The 20,062-nt window shown below is 27.0% G+C and overlaps 1 protein-coding gene across 1 annotated transcript; it reads right to left on the reverse strand.

Annotated features, from left to right (window-relative positions):
- Positions 1 to 1,671: 1,671 nt before the first annotated feature.
- On the reverse strand, positions 1,672 to 19,783 carry LOC107438708 (forkhead box protein J2). The gene is made up of 11 exons (XM_016051039.3): positions 19,292 to 19,783; positions 15,817 to 15,891; positions 14,263 to 14,340; positions 13,003 to 13,107; positions 10,316 to 10,376; positions 9,374 to 9,469; positions 8,142 to 8,243; positions 6,980 to 7,093; positions 5,530 to 5,721; positions 3,530 to 3,624; positions 1,672 to 2,726 (listed from the first exon to the last, which is right to left on the reverse strand). Exons 1-11 carry the CDS (start codon positions 19,565 to 19,567, stop codon positions 2,604 to 2,606), a joined length of 1,317 nt encoding a protein of 438 aa, XP_015906525.1. The 5' UTR covers positions 19,568 to 19,783; the 3' UTR covers positions 1,672 to 2,603.
- Between the last annotated feature and the right edge of the window lie 279 nt (positions 19,784 to 20,062).

Here is a 20,062-nt window from a genome sequence, read left to right on the forward strand (position 1 = left end):
AGAAAACTTTTTCAACTAATTTTAAAATTTGATATAATATATTCTAGCAAACAATGCACAACTGCCAAACAATAACAATGAAAAAGTCATTCACTAGTATTTCTTTTCAGTTATGTTCAGTTTTAATATATTGTAACATTTAAAGGCAATAAAGAATCAATTGTACAATATTATAACATAATGATTTAAGCATTAAAAGTAATATCACATATTCCAATATCTGAGTTAAACTCCTAAATGTTAATACTGAATAGAAGCTTAATGGTATTGTTTCCATGCGGTATAACATTGAATGTAACTCATTAATATTGTCATTATTCTGTGAATTAAATGATGAACTGCGGAATTGAAGAAAAATAAGTAATTTACAATAAACAACGAACAGCCTCAGAGGTTGTGCACAAATTGTGAGTTGCTTAATTTTTTTTGTAACTTGTACATATAATCTGTAGTCTAAAACAAATGAAATGAAATTAAAACGTAGGACAATGAGATTAAATTACAAAATTTTTAAAATAAATTCATTAAAAGACCATTACTTGATAGTTAATATATTTCATTATTTAAATTTTTGTCTAATTTTTTAATTAGCACTAAAGAATTGGCTTGGTACTTCTTACGAAATTATTAAGTTATTTCATATATGCATAACATTTCCAAGCAGTCGATCAACTACTTGTTATACTGATTTAAATACTTCCACATTTCAACCATCAATACTCAATGACCAAACAAGCAAGCTAATAACACCTGTCTTGTTGCAACTTACAGATTACATATACAAATTAAAAAAAATACAGCAAAAAACTCACAGACTTTTTCATAATAGTGCATCTCATATTGTAACATGTAATCACTACTGTATCCAATGCAATAACGTGATAGTAAGTGACCCCTAAAATAAGGGTCATATCATTCTTGTGTTTATAATATTGTAAGCTTACTCTTATGTAGACATAATTAGGGTTAAGATAAATTAATGAGCAAGTTCTGTGACACAAAGCCAGCAGAACACACACTAAATCATCCGAACTGTTATCATATGCAAAAAATGGGGGAAGTTTAATTCCTATACACGATAAGGAAAATATCCTTTCTCCCTTTTCGTGTAAAAAATAACTTAGGAGTTAAATAAAAATGTTTTAATTAAAATCAACTTTTATTTGTAAATATTATATAAGGACTTATATTGTATATTTTACGGTTGCTTCTTCAATCAAATAAAATTCTACATAAGTTATGCACTGGAAAATTCAGAATCGAATTGGTGCAATTTTGACAGACCAGTTTAAATTTAATTTTTTTAAACGTACTGTTATTATAAGGCAAAGTGAGGAAATTTTGCTACTTGATAGTGTTTAGTTGTTTTAACAAATGCTTTGAAGCATGTGGCCATTTTTTCAAAAATTGAAAATTTTAAATGATTAAAAAAAATTGTGGATATTAATAGTATAAAGCATTTCTTCTAAAACATTTCTTAAAATATAGCAAATATTACAGGACGCACTTCTAAAATTAAAAAAAATTTTAAGAAACAAGCATGAAATAAAGTAATTTTCAGGGCAATACATAATATTTATAATAATTATATATTTATAAAAAATAATAATGAAATACACAATTTTTAATAAAAAAAAGGTGGCGACTAGCAGGCAAACTTTTAATAGTCATTTGTTATGTTAAAATGTCCTGCGGCTGATGGTAATTTTGCATTATAACTGCTACAGTGCAGTTTTTGCAGTTAAAATTATTTTAACTATTAAAAACAAATCTTTTCTATATAGAATATTATAACCTCATGAAGAAACTATGAATTTGAAAATAGAAGTTCACAATCAAGCGAATGCTTACAATTTGAAAGCTTTCAGAATGTGCTGTGTCTTGCTCTGTGTCACACAATTTACTCTGTAAATTACCTAAACTAACTTAGTATAAATATTATTGTGAAGAGTGAAAAATACCTCATAGCGTTCAGAAAAAAAAATACTTTAAAAAAATTGAATTATAATGTGCATTGATATTCGTATTTGAACTTTAAGGCACGAAAAAATTGCATAAATGCGGGAGTTAGAGAAATCTTTGAAATACATAAAGAAAAAAAAATATTTAAAACAAATATTTTTGGAAATGGGAATTACTAGTTACTATTTGAATACTAGAAACATAATTGAACAATGTGTTTACAAAAAATGAGATCAATGATATTTCAGTGATAATTTTAACAACTCCCCGACAAGATTTAAATTCTGCTGTGTGGTTGTAAAACTTAAATCAATGTCAATACTAACAGCAATAACACAAAAGACCAACATAGGCTGCCAAAAAGAGTTAAAAAATATTGTTAAAATCACTGTTAAAAAGTTAGTAACAAAACAAAAATTAAGTACAATAATAAATCTAATGAAGACAAAAAGAATTTTGCATTATTTTGATTAAAGCGATAAATCATTTGCTTCCAAATGGAAGGTAAGTAGTACCAGAGAATGCAAATTTAATTATTCTATGGTAACAATGAACATTTTAAAATATTTAAAATATAACATTTATAATTTTTTTTTAAATTTGATGAAAAGTACAACTAGAGACAATATCAATTGTTTAAATTACAAAAGTCTATCCCAATTAAAATCATCCTCAATTTCATCATTATCATCACCAGTACAAGACCCTGGTGTATGAACTGAAGAGTTTAAAGAAATATGAGAAGGCAATGGCACTGGACTTGTCTATAAAAGAAAAATATAGCATACAATTAGGTTAAGAAAATTTCTTGAATTAAATTTATCAGAGTAAAAAATTATTAAAACATACAAGTCAGTTTACAACAAAGTACAAAAGGCATAATAAAAGAAATCTATTGCCTTTATTTGGACAGCTTTAAGTGAAATAAGATAAACCTCTTTCTTAAGCTCAGAGGAAAAAAGTTTATTTTAATTAAAAAGACACACATTCAAATAATTTCTTTGTAAATACATGATTATTATACCGTGTATCAACTGATATATGATTAAATGATTATTAAAAATAATAAACTTTAATGAAAATTTTCTTTTTGAAACACATTTGATCAATAAAAAAAATTTGAGAATTCATGAAATTAAAATATTCTAAGCACACCTTTAATCTCATATTCTTTAGTGAGAATTATGTTAAGAAACTAAAAAAAAAAAAAAATATTAGTTTTTATCTATTGTCTAAAAATTTTGGAGTGCAACTAAACTTGGAATGCAAGTAAAACATTTGACAAATTTTTTCTCGTTCATTGTATCTTTATTAAATTATTATTTATGCTTTATTATAGCTTTCAAACTTTTTTTGTAAGCAAAAGGCTCATAACTTTAAAAAAAAAAAAAAAAAAATAATGAACTTATGAAATCACTGAGCAACAGCATTGCAAGATTGTGGGTAATGGACAAAACTTAAAGCAATAATTCATATCTTACATACGAAGAATAACATTTAATTTAAATAGAAATTGAATCTCCAAAAATAATTAGAGAAGATATAATAAGTCATTTGAAGGACTCACCTCAGCTTGTGATTGATAAGACAGATTGCTACTTTCTGCAGAAAATGCATGAGGAGAATTGCTGGAAACTGGTACATTAGAAAGCATACAAGAATCTATTAAGTAAAAATAAGTGATTAATAAACTATACTAGTGTATTGAGCTTAAAAAGTAATTGAATAGATCTGTCTAACTTGCATGTAATAAATTCATTTTTTATTTTATTTATAAGTAGTACTTAATTTTAAAGCCCATTTGTTTTGAAATAAATTCCCTCTACATTAAATTTTGCAAAAAATTTAACTAAAAACATATGACCACACAAATCATGCTAAATACAAAGTAATAGCAAATTTATTTTTTAGAGAATATTTTGTAACAATATTTATTTAATTATTGTTTTCAATTATACACAGTATTTTCAGGTGAATAGATCAAGCCAGTGTTTGAGACAGCATTCTGTTTCAAAATGTTTTTTTTTGCGTATTCCATGTGCAAATGAACCACTGAATTCAAACTTGATAAAAAATAAATTTCTTACGACATAAATTTTTTTCCCCTCAGGGATGTAAACTGAGTGCAAAAATTACCTTTTAATAATATTTTAACCAAATTAAGAGGCTACAACTGACATTTGCAATTGTTTGATCACATTTTTGATATGGTTGATCACAGTTTTTTTTATCCTTAAAACTCAATACATCCCACGAAAAAACACACATTTAGTTAACAAAACATGAAGTTATTGTAGTTATATATCAGAATATTTTGCCAGTATGTTAAATGTAATGAAATGAGTGATTACTTGGATTTTAAAAATTAATTACCTGTACTTTGAAAAAAATTTCATCTCTTAAGATAAATTGTGTGATTAAAAAAGGAAAATAATTAATTAGACTCGTTAATGAGACTTATAATAATTCAAATAGGGAAGGGTTTTCTCTCTTATGTTAAGTCACTCTTCACCTTTTTTTTGTTACTTCTAACATTAAATCAAGCACCAGCGTATAAAATAATGATTATTTTGATAGAAAAAAATTCTAAAAAAATAGAAAAATGGTCAATATTTCGAGCAAAAACACTGAGAAGAATTCACAGAAAAAGCACTTAAAATTGGGATGACTTTTGAACAAATTGGAGTATAAAAAAAAAGAAGAAAAAAAAGAGATAAACATTATAAATAGAAATTGCCGTCTCAGGAAGTCAAATTTGTAATTAATTGCATTTCTACAGACAGCAGTCATCCATATGGCATTTCTTTATTATAAGTTTAACAGTTAATAATTCTCAAACTAATTATTGAATATGAATTTTTTATTTATCCCATCGTGTTCATATTTTTTAGACACCTTTTAAGTCTTAGTTACTGCACAGCAAAACAAAATGCAACATAAATCAAGGGCGAAAAAAATGCGCAAAATTAGCACTTAAGATTACAATAATTTTCGAAGAAAAAAAAAACTTACGTTAAGTCAATAATAAAAATTACCTTTTCAGTACATTAAATTTTAACTCCACAGTTACAATTATGCAGTCAGTTGAGTGGCCTACACAGCATGGCATTTCTTAATACAAATTTAATGATTAATATTCAAACTTATTAATGAATGCTATTTTTATATTATTTCATCATACTCTTTGTACATTTTTCTACACATCTTTGTAACTTTAGGTTTTAAAGTCTCACAGTTTTGATGCAACAAAACAAAATGTAAAGTAAAGTTAATCACCTAGAACAGTGGTGGCAAAGCATTTCGGATTTCTCGATATAAAGAGAAAAATTAAATTTTTTTTAGTTTAACCTTCAACTAAAAGACATAGTTTACTCACTTAACAATATGAACATAATTCAATGTTTGTTTTCGGGCTTTTTTTATCATGAAAAAAATCAGCAGATACTTTAATTTTAAAAAATCATCTCCTAAAGCAGAAAACTGAAACTTTTTTTTAATATCAAGATCCACTAGACTCTTAATATGGATTTTTAAGTGCTAAAAATTAAAGAGTGTGCATTTTAATACCTCTTGAATAGTTAGTTTCGATACACGTGTTTTGATAGCAGCTTTGCATAGTGCTAGCAGTAGGAAGAGATGCAGTTTGCATAACTCCTGACTGTGAGAATAGAGCATTTAAAGAAGAATTCAAATCTGCAAGTTGATCTGGAGATAGGACAGACATTGTTGGATCTTTTGACTTTAAATTTTCCATCATTTCTAAAAAGAGAGCATGATTAGCACAAAATAATGACTGGATACATGATTAGCAAATATATATATAGCACAACAAAGACAAAAGGGATAAACAAAGAAACTTAAAAAAAAAAAGTTTTATTTACTGCGTATAAGCTGTAAGTATATAGTAAATAATTTAAATAGTAATATAGTATAACTTATAATAGTATAAGAAGTTAAATAACATTTACTCCGAGAAATCAGTCTTACTTCGTAATCATGATGATAATATTGATTTTAATTTTATTATAAGTAAACAAATTACTTGGAATTTTAATGTTTCTATAAACATTTTTAAAATAAATAGAATTAAAAGAATATGTAGCAATGTTTATTTATCCAAAAAAACAATATTTTTCAAAAATTGAAAGAATAAAACAACGGATACTCAACTAATGTAATTAAGTTTTATATAAAATTATTGATTTAATTGCATGCCATTATCAATAAAATTACTAAAAACTTCTTTGTTAATTTATATTTTTACTATGTACAAATTCAATTCGGGCAAATCCGTGGCTAAAAATATGTGCAAAATGAGCAAATCATCATTAGTTTATTTTAAAATAAATACTAATTTACAAAATCACTTAAATTGTATTAAATATCAACCTTATTAATCATAAACTTTAAATCATCCAGTGTAATATTGTTACCTTGCGCACATCCACTTTCGGGACAATCCATGGTAATTAACAAATCAAATGCGCTTAAGTACTGTAGTAAGAACGTTCCATAAAAGATCTCTCTATTTACACTTATGTTGTCTTATTTTGTAATATAGCAATCTTATTATGAAAATATTTTAAAACATTCCTGAAAGATTCCAGTACGTGTATGTTCATTTGAGCCTCGTTACCCGCTTTATAGATTTCGTTTCGCTCGGTATTTTCTTTACATTTTATTTTCTGTTTTTTGCTTGGTATATTTTTCACTTAATATATTTTATTTTCATATCAAAATTTTTTTAGTGCTGCTCACACTATTGTATTGATATATTTTGCTTTAGCTACATTGATACAATATTAGAAAGCACTCCTTTTTGCGGATATAATGGTGTGAGCTGATGCAGAGATTTTATCATTGTTTATTTTCCGGCTATTTAATGTTCTTTTTAAAAAATATTTTATTTTAATAATTTTTCTTCCTCTCTTTTCATTAATCTGTGCATACATATGTATTTGTGCATACATTTGTGTAGCATATATATATTGTAAGAACTAAGATATTTCAACTAAACCTTGAAATTGGGACATATCAATGTCTTGTAAGCCACCATTTCCAGTCATTTTTGCACTTTCTCTCAACCAATCTAAACTTTGAACAAAATCTGCAGTTGTCATTTTATCTGAACCTAAAAAATTTAGAAAAAAAAAAACTTAAAAAACAAAAAATAGTTTACACAAATTTTAATATATATATAAATGTTTTTTTAAAACATGTAAAACCCAAATTAATATTTTAAACAAAAGATTAAAGTGATTAAGCTCAATGGTTTATATATATAACAGTTCATGAATTGGAAATGTGCTGAAAGTACATAAGTGAAGAGGGAGCCAACATAGATTGGTCATAGATAGATCATTTATATGAACACATCAAAAATTATATTTCTGTTCTCCTTTTTACTCTAGTTGTGTTAAATACAGTCTTCAAATTGATAAGAAAATTAAAAAAATTTTCAATGGGGAAGAAGCATTGAGAGCATTTAAGATGTCATTTCAACTCCAGGGGTATTATAACCTGTGTGGTCCAGATGAAAAGATCAAAAGATGCCGCTGTCCGAATTATTTCAGGAGAGCAGTATCATTTTCTCTCCTTTTTACAAGGATATAGCAAAGTGACAAGAGAAGGATTGATTCTTTAGTAGTGAAATAGCTTAACAATATTTTTAGTTATGGATAAGGAAAAAATAAACCTGTTTCAAAAATGGCGAAAAGTTGTGTATTTTTTTCCATGCAATTTATAGCAGAAATAGTTTTTTTTCTTCTTTAATTTAGAAAAAGTAGCGTCCGGTTTGAAGAGATAGAAAATAATGTTTCAGGGCCAAAATGACTGTCTGCGTCCGGTTACGGGAGTGTCTGCTTTGCGGAGAATGTACATAATGGTTTATTCATAGAAGATTACCAGGGAATTAAAAATATGTCCGTATTGAGAGGCATCCATTTTGCAAGAGTGTTCATAGCAGGAGGTTACACTGTATACATAAATAAATATAGGAAAAAAAGTTTTTATCTATATTTGTCGCATAGCATGGGAATAGTGTAGACAAGTGGTAACAATTTTATCATTCAAAAAGCCTAACACAATAAGACAAAAAATTATTGAGTGAAAAAAAGAGCCTAAATAAAATCCAGAGAGTACACTGGCCCTTTTACCATATTTTAAAACATTTCAACTACCTTGGTAACCAGAATCATTCTGTACAGAACCATTAATGGACATTTTTGCGTTTTCTCTAAGCCAATCCAAACTTTGAGCAAAATCTGAAGCAGGTATTCTATCTAAAAAAATAAAATTTGAAAGATTAGGAATGAAGAATATACAATTTTAAATGTCTTTATCAATAATGTGTTCCTATTTTATAATAAGAAATAACTAAGAGTAATACACAAGCTTAATTTTATTCACCTAAAATAAACTAATGCAAATTTTAATTGTAATTTGTTTTTGGTTGAGTAAATAAATTCATTTTTTGAAAAACATATGAAGTATGAAAACATATGAAGTATTGAAGGATGAGATGTATTAAAATTTTATCAAATAGTAAATACATAAAAAATAAAATACAGATGCACAATGAAATAAAATGTACCCCTTCGCTATAGTTTAAGTTAATGGGCTATAAATCTTTAATGTGTTAGTGATTGATTTATATTAGATGACATTGCTTAAGATATACACAAAGAAAAGCAGTTCAAGTTATACAAAAAAAGTAATTTTATTCAAATTAAATTATGTTGACTAAACATGAACACGAATAAACATGAGGACTCTTCGAGAAAGGGACATTTTCTCACAAGACTTCTAAACAACACTGTTACATAATTCAAGATCTTTCTATTTTATCTTAGAGTGGAGTTTCTTAATAATGCTCCGCTATGTGACCCACATAGCGGAGTGTTATTACGAAACTTCATTTTTAACCCTCCCCCTTGATAATACAAGATTCCCAATAATACACATGTACTGGTGAACATAACATAAAAAAGTGGTTTGTTTGAATCCCTTTGCGTCTAGTTTTGTTTGTCGAAATAAGTATTTGTTAATCTATGTTATCTTTTTAATTACCACAACCAAAGAATATAATAAAATTCAAAAAACATTTTTAAATTGAAAGTGAATCTGATTTAAAAACTGAGATAAATCATTCCTTTAAAAAGCAGTAAAGCAATATATTTTAACTGTTTGGAAAATTTGAAATACAATATCTTTTTATTATATTGGTAGTACAATGTACAAATAAAAATTTCTGAAACTTTGACAACAATGAAGTCAGACTTTAATTTTTAAATGTGTGTCCCATTTTTAGATCAATGAAACAGCAATTGGTGTTAGTTATCAGTAAGATTTAAATGATATAATAAATAAGTGATTTTAAAATTAAAGATATATTAATGTGTTATTAAAATACCTTGAGAATGTGATGTGTTTCCATTAAATTGCTGGTTATGATTACAACAACTATTGAGTCTCTCTTGCTGAGAAATCATATGTCTAGAGACATGACCTGTAAAAGTTAAATAACAAAACAAAATAATAAATAAGATAGCAATAATTTCAGATTAGCTTTCTATTAAAAAAAAAGAATTGTATAACTAATGCCTGTCTTATATATATCTGACTATTTTTATACTGAATATTTCTTTTAATTAAACTTCTACATAGTAGAAATCAATATCACATTTTAGACTTTGATGTACATGCAATTTAGTTCATTGAACAGCAAAAAATTAATGACAAAATAAGCTGTCTAGCACGGTAAAAGCCCTATTATCTGGAATCTATCAGAAATTTTGCAGGTTTATAAAAAAGAAATGAAATTAATCAAAAAATTATTGAACTATTTGGAAAATTGATAACTTCATCGTTTTTAAGAAAAGTTTTAAGCACAGTGTTATCATCACTTTTAAATTAATTGTTTTATTTTAAAAGTTTTAAGTATATAACATTTATTTCAAACAGAAAACCTTAATTACAGTAAGATCCAAAGTAGAAGTGCAATCTGAGTTTAAAAAGTTAAATGATATTGATTTACAAACAAATGAAAATTTATAAGATAAAATGTCTTTTTCTGTTGTTAAAAAAAGGGATTGTTTTAAATAATACAAATGTATAATTAAAAGGAAAAAAAAGGTACTTAAAAAAGCTAACAATAATTTAACAAAGGTAATAACAAGAAAAAAGTTATGAAAATTAACTAAATAACCAGAGAAAATATCATACAATACACAAAACTGTAACATTATTAAAAAAACAATTCAACGTAAGTGAAGAACAAGTAAGATTCACTACTAAAAATTTTATGACATTGCTTCAAATATTTCAGTTTTTAATATTTGTTTTTAGAACTTACCCATGTCATGGAAAGGTGGGTGAGAATTGGAAACGCCTACTCTTTCAGCATTCATATGAGTCTATTCAGAAGAAAAATAAATAAAAAACAATTTAATAAAACAGTTAAAAAAAATATTCTTGAAAAAAATTGTTTTATTACAAGCATAAATGTGGTAAAATATACAAGTAATTATATAAAACTTAAAAATGTTTGCTAATGCACTTATACAATTTAAAAGCTACTGACTATAAAAAAACTAAGACAATATATTATTTATTGTCAAACAATGACAACAAACAATTAGAAATTAAAAGCAAGAAAATAACTGTGACCAGTCTATTTTGTAATTAAACTTTACAAATTGCAATACAATAAGAATTTTTTTTTTTTTTAAAAAATAACTTATTTTTAAATTTTTATATGTTATAAATTTCTTTAGTAAAATTCCCAACAGTCAAGATTTTACTGTGTGTGTATAGATACAGATTGAAACTTGAAAGTAAATAGAATTTTTTAATCAAAGAGCATACAGTGAGTCATGTCTCAAACTCCATCTGGAATAAACTGTACATCTAGATATTTCTACTTTCAGTCATTACAAATTTGACAATCAATTAAATAAACTACAGTAAATATTTATCAGAATCACAGGGTTGCCACAGAAAGAAATGAACAAAAATAGTTGCTTTTAGTAGCCTCAAGCATGAAAATAGTTGCCTAAAACTATAAAAATAGTTGCCTAAACAGGAGCAAAAATTTATCAAAAATAGTAGCCAAATAATTAAAATTTTAGCTTAATTGTCAAATACTATGATAAGGACTGGTTGATGTCAGAAATTTTAAATCGTGATACATCGTTCGTTAGACATCGCGATTTAGCATATGTTCAGAAATTACCTATGGGAAATCAATCAAAAATAAATAAAAAGGAATAAATCTATTACAAAAGAAAATATTAATTCTAAACATATTCTACTATAATATCAATATCATTGCTTAATTTTTTCAATTAAAATAATAAAGAAGTAAAAGCAAACCCGAGATTTATTTCATTTTTGTTAAATTAAAAATGATTTAAGATTTATTGGTTTAAAAATAATAATACTGTAACAAAATATTTTACATATGTGTATTAAAATTAAAAGAAAAAAAAACAAAAGTAGAAAACAAACCAAAGAAATGTTCACTTTAGAAAAAAAATTATTTTTTTAAAATTATTTGTTGGAAAAAAAAGCCATGCTTTTGAAACATCATTAGACCCTCTTTTATTCAATTATTTAAAATAATATAAAGTAGTTTTAACTAATGGTTAAATTCTGTGCTGAATAAATGTAAAAATATTTTTACTTATTCATTATTATTTTCGTTTTTGAAAACAAAATTTACTAAAGATTTATTTCTTTAAAAATGACACTGACTATCTAACAAATTATAAAACAAACAAGTATTGAAAGAATTTTAATAAAATTTAAAAAAAAAAAGAAATACTCTATGTACTAATGTTAAATTATTAGCATTTAAACATTACTAAACTCTTCATTTAATTTTTAAAAAAAAATTTGGTTTCAGTTTCTCAAAAATAAAAGCAAATTAAATAAAGGCAAGCTTTATTTTAATTTTTTTAAAAATAAAAACAACTGAACATTTATTGGTTTAAAAATAATCAAATTATTATACTTACCTACATTAAATAAATTTGAAAAAAACTTAATTTTTATAACAAAATTAAGAACAAAATACCCCTATTAAATTGTATCGCTTAAAATGAAAAATAATAATTGAAAAAAACCAATGAAGAAACTTATTTAATTTATACTTTCTTTTCATTGATCTATTGAGTTCAGAACAAAAGATTAAGATAACAGCGATTGTGCAGCAATCGCAAAGTAACAGTAGGTCTACGAAAAATTAGTATAAGTATAAAAATAACTTCGCTAAGAGTAAAAAAGTCTCCCAATAGTCGCCTATTCCTGAAAATAGTTGCTTTTTTAGCCTTTTCAGGCAAAAAAAAAAGGCCATAGTCGCCTAAGGCCGAAAATAGTAGCAAATAGTCGCATTTTAGTAGCCTGTGGCAACCCTGGAATTAGGAAATTTTTCTCAATTGAAGACAATAATGTAATTAGGGTCAATAAATAAATGAAAAAAGAAATTAAAAGGAGATTGCCTTCAGAAACTGGATTGCTACATGGAATAAAAAGATATTACTTTAAAATTTTGCAAAAATTTGAATACAAAATATTAATAAAGAAAATATAGATAAGGGAAAAGGAGAAACAAATATACTGCTCTAATTTCATAATTTGAAGTTTTGGAGTTTTTATCACTTTCCTAAGCAGCACCATAGAGTCCATTATGAATCAAAAACGTCCATTATCAATTATATGCTATATTTCAATAATAAAAATTGAAAAAGAATACCATTCTAGAACAAACATCTGATATAGGTCTGAAATTTTGGAAAATTTTTCTTGTAAACATTAATTTCTGAATAAATTAATGGAGATCGACCAATTCTCAAGTAAGACTTGTCAGAAATTACTACATAGGCTGCACCGGCTCGCGTTGTTAAAATTAGCTTTTAAATATAAAGAGGCCTATCACTTAAAATTATTGTATTTACTATTTATTATTACTGTTTATATTTTTACTTCGTTTCATAATTTTTAATAGAATTATTAATGAATCAACATTGAAAAGCCACATACCCCCATTTGATGTCCAGGTGGCGAACAGACATTTGCCATCTGATGACAATGAACAGGACTTGATACAGTATTACTTGAGCCATTGTCAGAACTATATGGGAAAACCTAAAAATTAAAAGAAAAAGATTATAAAAAATCTAAGTTTCATACTTAAAATAACTCTTTGTAAGTAAGAATCAGCTGTAAATGAATTTAAATCTAATGTTTTCTCTCAGTGATATCAGCTCCTACCCTAACAAGCGAATGGTAAAAATATAGCGTAACTTTGTTAATAGCTGAAATGTTTGAGAAATTAATTGGAATAAGTGGCATAAGAAATTATAAAAATTAAAATTTATAAAAATAAAATAGCTTTACAAATTTTAATAAAGTCTGGCGCGATTTTAAGAACACTTTTTTAAAGTTTTTTACAGTAAAAATATGATTTCAGTACATAATCTCAGGTCAGAAGATTTCAGTTTTTTGCTATGATTTCTAAGGAACAAATACTTGTTGTTGTTTCTAATGCCACTTGCCACATGGGCAAGCATGCTGGGTGAAACCGAGCAAATTTAAGGTAAAGAGTGCGTTTCTTGTTTTTCAGTGGCGCCATCCTAAGGCTTAGAACTCGTCCTCAGCCACACACACGTCACAGCCCGTTTTATAGGGCAGACCCATTCACACATTCATCCACAGATAGTAATTTTTTCCCGAATCGGAGAATGATCGATCTCCAATCCAGCACCCCCAGAGGTATTGATTTGTTATGGGAACATGGAGGACTTAGCAACTCGACAGATTTAATGTGCATCAGTCACCATTTACTACACGGGGAGACTTCAGCCGGAGGTGTTCAAAACCACGAACATGGACACAGCGCCCTACCGACCAGGCTATCCCGGCCTATAAATACTTAGTGCATGCCTATCACCAAACAAAAGCTGATATGGAAATTATAAGAACAATACATCTCTATGCCTTACTCTAAAAATAAATATAATAAAGTAAAAAGAGTAAAGTGAAAATACAAATTTTTTATTGGAATACTAAACATCAAAAATACCATTTTTTAACAATTCAATATTTAAATAGGAATTAGGTTAAGGTGTATTGAATCTTTTTACAGCGATACAGACAATTCAGACAACCAGGATAGAGATGGCCCCAAGCATTATGGATAATTATTTCCTTACAGTATAACAGAAATGTTTCACATATAAATAACTTGCTCATTTCCAGTCCAAATATAAAAGGATTCAAGTAAACTGATGATTAAATTACCTTATCACGTTGCCTACATTTTCTTCTTCGTGAATCATCACTATCTGAAGGTGCATGATCTATTGCCCAGTATGAGCCCTAAAAATAACATCAGTCCGTATTAAAAAGGTCACACAACTAGTTATGTATTTAACAATTTAACATCATGAAACCGAGAACAGAAAAAAAAGCTATTTAGATTTTTGTTTTCTGTTTTTCAAGACTATGCAGGGATCTCACTGCAGATTGTCATTGCTTCTTTTTACAACAAAACAAATTATTTTATTTACTAAACTGTGAGAACTAAATAAAATTGATATATTTTTTTAATAAAATTTAAGAATTTTTTTTTCTCCATGATATTCTGAATTTTCAAGAGTATAATTGTTTTAGTTGTTATTATAATCAATAGTTGAATCTTTATCAATAACTGGGTTGGGGGAATAAATTTTTCTAACACTTTTTTCACTTAGAATAATTTCAGTTTTCTTTTCTTTTTTTTTTTTTTTTTATATATAGTGGTAGCAAAATTACTTAGTTGAAAGCGAAAGAGAAAACTGAATTTAAGAAAAATTTAATATTTTCAAGTATAATTTTATTAATTAGGCTTCATGAACAACTATAAAGTACAGTTTACATACATAAAATATGTTTCATAAGCTACATAATAAAAATATGCAAAATAGTAAGTCCACAGAACTTTATAACCTTTTATCATAAAAAGATAACAAAATATTAAAAGAATCATAAGCAAATTGTATAAAAAAGAAAAGAATATTACTGGTAAACTGATACAGCTCTATGAAGGGATACGGTTCAAGCAATGCTACAGTAAAGTTTACTTTGTTATGTTGTATCAGATAAATGGATAATATTTATTTTGATGAAAACAAAAATAAATAAAATGGTAAAGATGCCAAAGGTACACCATCACATTTTATTGCCTCAAAAATGTAAGTTAGTGGCAAATACATTGACTTTTTATAAAAATTGCAAAATACTTTCAAATCGTCATCAAAAAATTATATTTAAACATACTAACAAATTAAACATTTTACAGAAACAAGTTAAAAGTTTTTAAAGATTTTCCTCAATTATTAAAACTAAACACAAAATTTTCAAAAGCTTAAAATATTTGTACAAATAAATAAAAGAATAAAATTTACAAATTTTCCTTTTTTGAAGTGTAACTATATTAAATTAAAACTGAAATAATACTGAATCTCCAAAACGTACATGTTTTAATATTCATAATGTTAAAATTCTTTTTTAAAACAAATAAGAACAGCACTTAGCATAATATATTATTCCATTTAGCTATGACAAACCAGCGGATCTGCCTATTTTCGAGCAAAAATGTCATGATTTTGAAAATTTATTTTCAAAAACCTTGATATAAATAGTAGGTACGATAAAAACATTACTAAAAAAACTGGTACACCACAAATTTGTTACTAATGAAAAAGAGTATAAAAATGTTGATTGTAACAGAAAGAATATGCTACAACTAAAATAATTACATTTATTAACATTAGTAATAATAAGAAAAATGTGAAAAATATGAAAACAACTCACTTTTCCAGGATCATCTTTTGGGCGAGGAACTTTTCTAAAATATTTATTCAGAGAAAGGTTGTGCCTAATGGAATTCTAAAAAGAATAACAACAGTGAATTAGATACATTACAGAAATTTTAAATTATCAGTCTTATAATAAATAAATTTCATTCAACAATTTTCCAACCAAGCATCTAAATTAAACCTGTAATTTTGTTATGAATATTTTTTTTCCAAAGGTACATTTCTGCTTCCAAATTAAAAAAAAAAAAAAATTCTTAACACAAATAAAACTAAAAATGAAAACAATACAAAAAAATTACAAATAATGTTATACAATCAGACACAAAATAGTTTTGTTATCATAATGAATGAAAAATCTTTTCAATGTTTTTGAAATACTTATTAAAATAACTTATCTAAACTCCCCCCTCCCCAACCTCAATGACCAATCCTTTTTTTCAAAGATGCAACTTATGCCTGCTTACTAATACAAGCAATTTATTATAATACCAAAATGATCATGTCTGTCTATGTGACATTATTTTTGCTCTTTTCACATTGTTTTAACTTTATTTACAATTTTGTTTTGCTGAATAACTTCAACAGGTTTGTGAATAATCAAAAAAATTTTTCCCGAAAAAAAAGTACAGTGCGCAAAGAAAAAGAAGGACAACCTTGATGAATTTTCTGATAGGATAGGATTTGAATCTAATGACCTTCACGTTCAAGGACTCAATCTCAATGGCTTGAATGGGTAACTTCAAATATGCTAATTAATAAGTGCAGACAAAGTTAAGAAATCAAACACAAAAACATGCTTTCTCTGAATAAACATACCTTTCTTTCAACAGATTCAGAATTCTGACCCCAAAAATATAGGGGGTAGTCGCAATCTGGGAAATATAGTTAAAATAGTTTTGTCAGTATTCATTTCATATTTACTTTGTTAGCATTATCTTCAACTGGTTAAATAAAGTGGTTACTGGTTGAACCCCTCCATTAAAGTGCATTTTTTTGGGGGTTATTACTAAATTTTTTAAGTGATTTTAAATTTTAAAACGGTTTTTTCAGTAAATAACATTTTTTTTGTAAAAAAAATGAATTTTTTGAAATTATGAGGAATGCCAAGATATTTTTCACTCCATTCTTTATTTTAATTCAAACATTTGGATAGATAAATGACGGCTTAGATTGAATTATAAATATTCATTGTTAATTATACCCTTTTATTTTTCCCTTAAGAGTAAGTGATTGTACAATAACGAGTTTCTCTCATAGCAGCTTTAATTATTAAAGAATTTAATATAAATAAATTATTTTTTATGGCGATGTTTGTTATATTGAAAGGACAGGATTTTATTTCTTTCCTACCACCTGCAGGGTTATTCCTTTTGTAACTATTATTAATGTCCTGTTTTGTTTTGATATCAGATCTGAATTCAAAATATCTAAGAATGTTTTATCCAGATAAAGTATATTGGTAAAAATGTCTAGTTAAAAAAAGTAACTATCAGACCATAATGATATTAATACAATTTAAATAAATGACTTTTCTGTGACCTTAAAATAAAAATATTTCAGTTACCCTAAAAGAAAGGAGAGATTTCCGTATCGTGATCTGTGGCAGAATAATCGTCAAGTTTTGGAAATTTCCCAGCAGTAGCCCGAGAGAAACTAAAAAAAAAAATCACAGAAATGGACCGACTCAAAAGGTAGGATAGCTCGTAGCCCACTCCTGAGCAAACATCTACATGTTTTTTAAAAAAAAATTTGCAAGTTTAAAATTTATTTGGCACCTTGGCGATTGTAGTTGGGGCAACAGATCACAATACGGAAATATCCCCAAAAGAAATGCAATTTCTTTTTAAAAATGGAAAAGAGAACAAATTTTTAAAAGTACTTTTCGTTACGACTTTTAAAATTCAAACAAAGGATCCTTCTTTAAAAAACTTACGGAGGAGTACATTCCAGGAAATGGGTGCGTTACCAAAGTCTTAATCAATAATCGATAGCCTCTTTTACCCTTCTAAAAAAGTAGACCGATATTCACTTCACCTGCCTTTTCAAACAAATGCTTTTACCAGCACCCATGAGTTAATACATGGAACAAAAATACCCAAATAGCTTCTTAAATAATACAATTATTGGGTTATTTCTATATCGTGATCTGGGGCGCCAACTACAAACGCCAAGGTGCCAAATAGATTTTAAGCTTGCAAATTTTTATAAAAAAAATCATGTAGATGTTATCCTGGGGATGGCAACGAGTTATAACTTTCAAATTGGTCCCTTATGGTGTTGTTTCTGTCTAGTTTCTCGCGGGCTGCTGTCCGGAAGTTGCCAAGACTTGGCGATTATTTTGCCACATATCACGATACGAAAATCTCCCACGATTATTAGGTCAACAACTTAAAATCGCTTACTCTTTTTAAAAGTGGCTTTACTTTGATTAATGGATTATAATAACCCAAACTAAGTAAAAAATAATCTTAATTTTAACTATTAAAATTTTTTCTTTTTAATTACGCAATCAACTTGCAAAAAATTTGCACTTAGGCAAAATATCAGGAGAGAGGGCACGGACCCCTCCTTGTACCCTTTGACACTATGCTTATGCATTTCATAAGCTTTTTTTAACAAAAAATTTAAAGAATCATATAAATGGGTCAGTGAAAAAGGTTATATACTAGTTACTGTCACTGAGCTACAACCCAGTGGCTAAATTTTCATAAATTCTTCTCGTGAATTGCATAAACTATGAATATTTCCATATTATGATCTATCGTACGAACTACTATCCCCAAGGCACAAATATATTTTAATTTTGGAATTAAAAAAAAAAATATAGAGAGAGGTTTGCGCATGAGTGGCTTCAAATTGTCCCGTGATGTTTTTTGCTCCTCCAGGGCCGCTGACCGAATATTGGCAAGACTTGGTGATTATTTTGCAGCAGATCACACTTTAAAATTCTTCCTTAAATTATGTTCATTTCCCCCCCACTCACTTCTATTAGGGCATTCACACCTACTTCCTTTGTCTGTGCCAAAGAGTTTCTAAACTGGCAACAAGTTTTTAAAAATTTTGCACCTGTAGTGGCTTTATGATATACCTCACAAGTTGGTTCCTTTCGGTGATTTTTTAAAAATTACTTTGAAGGCCACTGGCCGTGAGCCGCGAAAACTTATTATTTTAGTGTAATCACGCGATTATTTTGGCGTAAAACGATACAGAGATCTTCCCTTCCATTGTTCGGTCTCATTGTACTACACACAAGAAAAATATGTATAATAGTAAACAATAAACTTCACACAAATATTATAAGACTAGGTTGACGTAAATAATTTTTAAAGATCTCGTAAGACTGTCGCAGCTAGTGAAAATTTGGGAGCTCCTCTTATTAAAAACAATTTAAGCAAACATTTCATGTAGAAGTCTTTTATGACGACGGAACTTAAGACTGTTTATAATAATTATTGTAAAACACGTCTTACTTTCCATCCATCACCAGCTTCTCGATAATATGGAAAATTTGAACAAATCCAATTATAAATTTCATTTAATGTCATTTTTTTCGAAGGGGAACTATTTATAGCATATGATATCAATGTTGCGTAACTATAAGGTGGTTTTCCATCTTTTTGTCTACAGTTTCTAGTGCTTTCACAAGTCACAGGATTATCATGTGCATCAGCTCCATTTAAAGAGCCCCTTACGTTAAGTCTGGGTAACCAGTCCATAGATGTCAAACTTCTGTCTAAATCACCCATTATTAGAAGTTTTGGAAAGAAGAAAATGCTTCATTTTAGATTAAGATTGCCTAAAACATCATTATTTAAATATAACTTCCTATTTTTGACAATTTGCACGGTATGCTGACAAATCCAAAAAAATTCATTACGCAACTTTTAACAACAAAACTTCACGCCATGATAATTTTTCTTTCAACCAAAATATTATTTTTTTGTTCATTTTAAAAAATATATGAGTTGTAGGTGACTGCTCCCTAGCAAGTAAAAAAGGAAATGAAAATTTTTTATGAAAGTTTTTCATGCATATAAAAATGATTAAGAAGGATAATATTTTAGTATGTAATTTTATAAAAATGTATTATAATTGAAAATATTTAAAGCTATTTAAAAGTTTGATAAAAAAATTGATTTTTTTTTTAAAAATAATAATAATTAAAATATGAAATTTATCATTGTATCAAAATGTTTTTAGTTAGAAAAACATAAAAATCCTTCGTTCTGATCAAAAAAATA

This window comes from Parasteatoda tepidariorum, chromosome 6, assembly GCF_043381705.1.
Source record: "Parasteatoda tepidariorum isolate YZ-2023 chromosome 6, CAS_Ptep_4.0, whole genome shotgun sequence".
Taxonomy (NCBI): domain Eukaryota; kingdom Metazoa; phylum Arthropoda; class Arachnida; order Araneae; family Theridiidae; genus Parasteatoda; species Parasteatoda tepidariorum.

Bases quoted from the DNA above. Each gene is read 5' to 3' on its own strand.
- LOC107438708 (XM_016051039.3), bottom strand. From the start codon at position 19,567: ATGGGTGATTTAGACAGAAGTTTGACATCTATGGACTGGTTACCCAGA. The intron at 9,470-10,315 runs GTAAGTTCTAAA...TAACTTTTACAG, and splicing joins CCCACCTTTCCATGACATGG to GTCATGTCTCTAGACATATG. The intron at 3,625-5,529 runs GTATTAAAATGC...TTTACTTAATAG, and splicing joins CGAAACTAACTATTCAAGAG to ATTCTTGTATGCTTTCTAAT.